The sequence below is a fragment of the Bombina bombina genome, chromosome 7, assembly GCF_027579735.1.
Source record: "Bombina bombina isolate aBomBom1 chromosome 7, aBomBom1.pri, whole genome shotgun sequence".
In the NCBI taxonomy this organism is placed as follows: Eukaryota; Metazoa; Chordata; class Amphibia; order Anura; family Bombinatoridae; genus Bombina; species Bombina bombina.
The window spans coordinates 615,981,710-615,987,489 of NC_069505.1; the positions used below are offsets into that span (position 1 = coordinate 615,981,710).

Below are 5,780 nucleotides of genomic sequence, written 5' to 3' on the forward strand. Positions count from 1 at the left end.
ATAAATACATATGTACACACATAATACATATATATAAGAGCATTGGAGCCCTTTGCAATTATGTAGATTAACACATAAAAATAGGGAATATCAAAGCATACCTATGTAAATGGAAGAAGAAAAATAGAGAACGTGAGTGTCAGCTTAATAACCAACTCAAAAATGCATATAGAGCATATATAAGCAACGCTAATCCGCAGACCTGGCTTAAGTACCAAAATAGTAAGCAAGAGAAGGAGATATTTTTAAAACAAATGGTTATCCAACAAGATGAGAAAGATAGGGCCAAATACAGAGGTTTTAATGGAAGATCCGCTAAATATATAGCCAGATTAATTAAAATGCAGAAGCAAAGGAATTTTATATTGGCTATTAAGCTAGGGAATGACAGAGTAAATACGACCAAGGAAATCAAACAGTTAATGTTTAAATACTTTGAAGATCTCTATACAACTTCTGCAGTGGACTTACAGCAAAAAATGAAGTTTTGGGATCAATTAGAAATCAGGAAACTTGAGGAAAAAGATAGAGATATGCTAAATGTACCAATATCGGAGGAAGAGGTAGCCCGGACTATTACTCAGCTGAAAAGCAACAAGGCACCGGGACCTGATATGCTCCCGGCAGAATTCTACAAAATGCTAGGTAACAGTATTATACCCACTCTTACTAATCTATACAACAGCTATTTTTTAAAAGGGGAAATCAACTCTAAATATTTTGCTGCATCCTCCATTACGTTAATATTAAAAAAAGGTAGAGAACCAGAAAATCCAGGGTCCTATAGACCAATATCACTGCTAAATAGCGACTATAAGATCCTAACTACTATCATAGCAAATAGACTCAAAAAAATATTACTTAAAATCATACACATAGATCAGGTAGGATTCATGACTGGACGAAATCCAGCCAGAAATATTCTCTGGGTACAAAGTTAATGTAGATAAGTCGGAGATTATGTGGCTACGTGGGCCAAGTCAGAAACATAAAGATTGCCCCTTTAGAGAAGTAGAACAGATCAAATACTTAGGTTTAAATATTACAAGGAACCCGAAACAATGGTATGGTAAAAATATTATACCATGCTTAGACAAATGTGTAGCAGATTGCAAAAGATGGAGTAATCTAACAATTAATATTTCTGCTAGAGTAATGTTAATTAAAACAATTATCTTTCCCCGAATATTATATCTGCTGCAAAATTTACCTATTATAATAACACAGAAAGACTGTATTAGGTTTAACAGGATGTGTAATGGTTTCATCTGGGCAGGAGGGAAAATAAGATGCTCAACAGAAATAGCAACTCTTCCTATTAAAGCCGGAGGATTAGCACTCCCGAACCTCCAAGTATACAATTTAGCCGCATTGGTGAAATATGCGATAGATTGGATCATAGAGGGGAACTATGTCTCTTATGGGGAACTAGAAGCAGAGGTGTGTGCTCCTTACTCGATGAAGGCACTTTTGCACTGTGAGAATAAAAATCTTCCAAAAAGGATTAGACAGCAGCTAGTGTTCAATAATATAATAATGGCATGGCATAAATTGGGTAAAGGAGTAGGAGTAAATACCCTTAAATCAAGTCACCTACCAATCATAGGGAATCCTAAGTTTAAAGTGGGATGCAGTGAGAGTGGAGTCTTTCATAGGTGGCGAAGGAAGGGGCTGATTAATATGATGCAACTCGAGGATAGTAGAACCCATATAGTAAAATCATACAATGAATTAAAAGAGGAGTATCAGTTAAAGAACACAGATTTTTTTGCTTATCTACAAGTTAGGCATTTCCACAACGAGTTACAAGCTAAATATGGCAATGACTGGTCACTAGGAGGGTTAGATGAAATTATTACGGGATTTGCACAAAAGAAATACGCAATTAGTTTAATTTATAATTTTATAATGAATTATAAAATAGACACACATTTACAGACCCTCCAAGGAAAATGGAGGAAAATACGGGTTACAGTGACAAGGGAAGAACTAGTAGACAGTCTTAATACTGTAATCAGGACCACCAAGGTTACCACCTGGAGAGAATCACACTTTAAAATAATTAACCAATTGTATATTACACCTAGTAAAATAGCGAGATGGTATAGGAACATGGATATAGTATGCTATAAATGTGGAGCTAAAGAAGCAGACCTAGAGCACTGCCTATATTTATGCCCAAAAGTTCGGCAGTTCTGGCAGCAAGTACAATACTGGCTAAACAGATGGTTAGACCTAAAAGTACAAATAACCAGTAAAATGATTCTGTTTTTATATCAGGTGACAGCTTGGCGAGAGAATGCGAGTCTTATTAACACGGCAATCCTACAAGGTAGGATACTGATTTTAGGAAAGTGGAAAGACTCGAAAGCTCCCAGCATTAAACAATTTGTGAAAGGGATGAAAAATCAGATAATTTTAGAACAATATGACATTCAGCCAGGTGCTAAGAAACATATAAAAAGGTTCTTCTATAAATGGTTGAGCATAATAGAAGCAGAGTCGGTAGATGTCCAACTCCAAATTATTAAACCTCTAATTAAATCAAAGATAGTGGAAAATATGATCTATAAGGGAGAATTACTGAGTTTCTGGAGTAACAGGCTGTAGGTTGTTAACCCCTCCCCCTATCTATCTATCTATTTCCCCCCCCCTCCTATATCCCCCCCCCCTCTGAGCGCATCAGACGTAAGGCCCACCAGGTTTTGGTGTGAGCACCCGCCCGGGTTGGGTTCTGAATGGTTGATATGGTTTCCTTTTGTGTGTATAGGTAATTTTTATTACCTTTAGCTGCTCTGCTGCTCCAGTGAAGTCTGACTTATGGTTTTCTTTGATTGTTATGATTACGCGCATAATTTCAGCAGATGTATGAGTCATGTTTTTCTTTTTTTTTCTTTCCTTTTCTGTTTCTTTTTTATTAATATATGTTGTTTATGTAATCTATGAGGTCAGGTAAAGAGGGCCTCTAGAGAAAGATGCATATTCTGTTTATTGTAGGGGGCAAAGAAACTGTATTGCTATAAGAAGGTCTATTTGCATTTGTTTTGAGAAAATGATCTTGGACCCCCTGATGTAGATGTATTTGAATGTATTTAAATATACTTAAATGTACTTTAATGTATGTATTCTTATGAAAATATATAAGTTAATAAAAAGATACTTTAAAAAAAAAACAACACATAAAAATAATTGTTATGTAATATTCATATTTAATAAAGGTTTTAACTGTGCATTTACTGTAAATATTACACATTATAATGTTCTGCATATAGCAGAATATGTTCTATGTATTAATGATATATTCCTATAGATATCTGTATATAATCATCTATATATAGGTATAAATATATATTATACAAAAAAAAAACCTTCAGATATATGTAGAAATATATATTTATGAATAAATCGAACATATTCTGCTATGTGAAGAACAATGGAATGGGAAATACTCATATTTTTATGTTGGGTTAGTGCACATAAGAATATGCTATCAGGTTTGAGTAAGAGTAAGGTGACTTCTATGAGGGAATACCTGAATGTGCACCCAATATTCTAATTTAGGCTTTTTGTGTTTGTCGGGTTTACTTTCCAATCTTAATGCTAACGCTACCAAACATGAGCAAAAAGCTTACTTCAAGTGCAAATAGCGCTCGAGCGTATCACTTGTATTCTGGGCCATAATTTTTTAGAACAGCATGAAAAACTAAATAACATCTCCATGACAGATAACAATTTATTTCTCCCTTTTACCAAAGGAAATATCCCAAGTGCAGCTGTAAAAAGCAACGCATCACTAACAGAATTCTTCCTGGTGTCATTTTTTGCTACCACAAACAACCAAGCTGTAGTATGTACTGGAGTTTTTATCATGTATCTGCTGGCTGTGCTTGGTAACCTAATGATTATTACAGTTGTGTGTCTGGTGTCTCAGCTTCACACACCAATGTATTTCTTCCTGTGCAATCTGTCAGTTGACGACATTGTATACGTCTCTACGGTTTTACCCAAAGTACTGGTCACCACTGTCACTGGAATTACCAGCATTTCTATCACAAGGTGTATTGTACAGATGTTTTTCTTTGCATCATGTGTTGCTGTAGAATTTTTTTTATTGGCGTTCATGGCTTATGATCGTTATGTGGCTATATGTATTCCTCTGCATTATTTACTCATCATGAACAAAATGGCATGCATTCTATTAGCCAGTTCCTCCTGGTTCCTTGGAGCCATTTTATCATTAATTTTTACTTTGATGGTGACTAACTTGACATTCTGTGATGTACAAGACATTAACCATTTCTTCTGTGATCCCCAAACTGTGATAAAGATCTCTTGCAGTGACACAACATACATTATACTGTATACAAGTTTTGTTGGAATACTAGTGGGATGTTGTCCTTTTATACTCATTATAACCTCCTATATGTACATCATATCGACCATTCTGAAGATTCAGACCTCAGGAGGAAGAAGTAAGGTGTTTTCCAGCTGTTCCTCACATCTCATGGTTGTAATTTTATATTATGGGACCTCTCTAAGTATGACCATGAAACCAAAGTCTGAAAATTCACAGAAACTAGATATAATTCTCTCCTTACTGTACATTGCTGTGGTTCCAGTGTTAAATCCACTAGTCTATAGCTTAAGAAATAGAGAGGTTATGAAAGCCATGCAAAAATACTTCACAAAACTCATTACATTTTAGAATATTATTACAATTATTTTAAAAATACTTATTTTTATTGAGCTTTAAGAAATAGGGTACAGGCCATTCAAAGTACAATACATATCATACAAACAACAGAATCAGCAAAAATTACTTATAACAAAGATAAGTGATCTGGCAATAGTGCCTTTAATCCTACATATGGTCTAAAAGAGCAAAAGAAAAAAATATGTTCCAATTTTATTAGAGTACCCTCTGAAATGGGAACCTCTCAGATTAGTCAATGGGCAACTCTTGAACCTTCCAGTAAACGGTAAAGAATATAGCAATAGGAGGTATCCTGAAAACAAAAAACAAATTACATTACTCTTTGATCTCACACACTTATAAATTGTGTATTGGAAAATGTACTCAATCATCTAGAAAATGATGAAAGCCAATATGTCTCATACCCATAACAAAGCAATCAAGAATTGAATCAGGATTAATACTAATGTGCGAGTCTAGAATACAACATTTGAGAGAGAACCTTTGCTAGATGTTTGTTGTATAAGGGCAAAATAAAACCACCGTACATATCAACCTCATCTAATATAAAGCTGTCTGGATAATTGAAAAGGTCATTGGGGCCTATTTATCAAGCCTTCAACCGCAAATACGCTGGCATTCCGCCGCGTAATTGTGGAGAGCTTGATTTGCCTTATTTATTAAAGACTACAGACCGGCAAAAGTAGAATTTTGTGACATAACATACGATCCGCCGGTCTCAGTCTGACTCAGATCGATGCTTATGTCACTACAGATGTTCCGAATGCAAATTTTGCACTATCTGACTACTTTTGCTAGTTATCAAAAATCTACCAGGTACGCTCACCACTATTCTGGCCAAGTGTACCTGGTTTTAAATCCGCCGCACTGGAGGCGGCGGATGCCATAGGGATCAATGGGAGTCTGAATGCAGCGAAAGCTCATGTTCGCTGCTGCCCGATATCCCATCAATTTCTATGGTATAATAAAAGTTATGTTTACACCTAACACCCTAACATGTACCCCGAGTCTAAACACCCCTAATCTGCCACCCCCAACAGCACCGCCACCTACATTATACTTATTA

At 35.6% G+C, this 5,780-nt stretch overlaps 1 protein-coding gene across 1 annotated transcript; it reads left to right on the forward strand.

Moving 5' to 3' along the window:
• Positions 1 to 341: 341 nt before the first annotated feature.
• On the forward strand, positions 342 to 4,705 carry LOC128636718 (olfactory receptor 1G1-like). The gene is made up of 2 exons (XM_053689703.1): positions 342 to 645; positions 3,756 to 4,705. The coding sequence occupies exons 1-2, from the start codon at positions 342 to 344 to the stop codon at positions 4,703 to 4,705; spliced, it is 1,254 nt and encodes a 417-aa protein (XP_053545678.1).
• Positions 4,706 to 5,780: the final 1,075 nt, after the last annotated feature.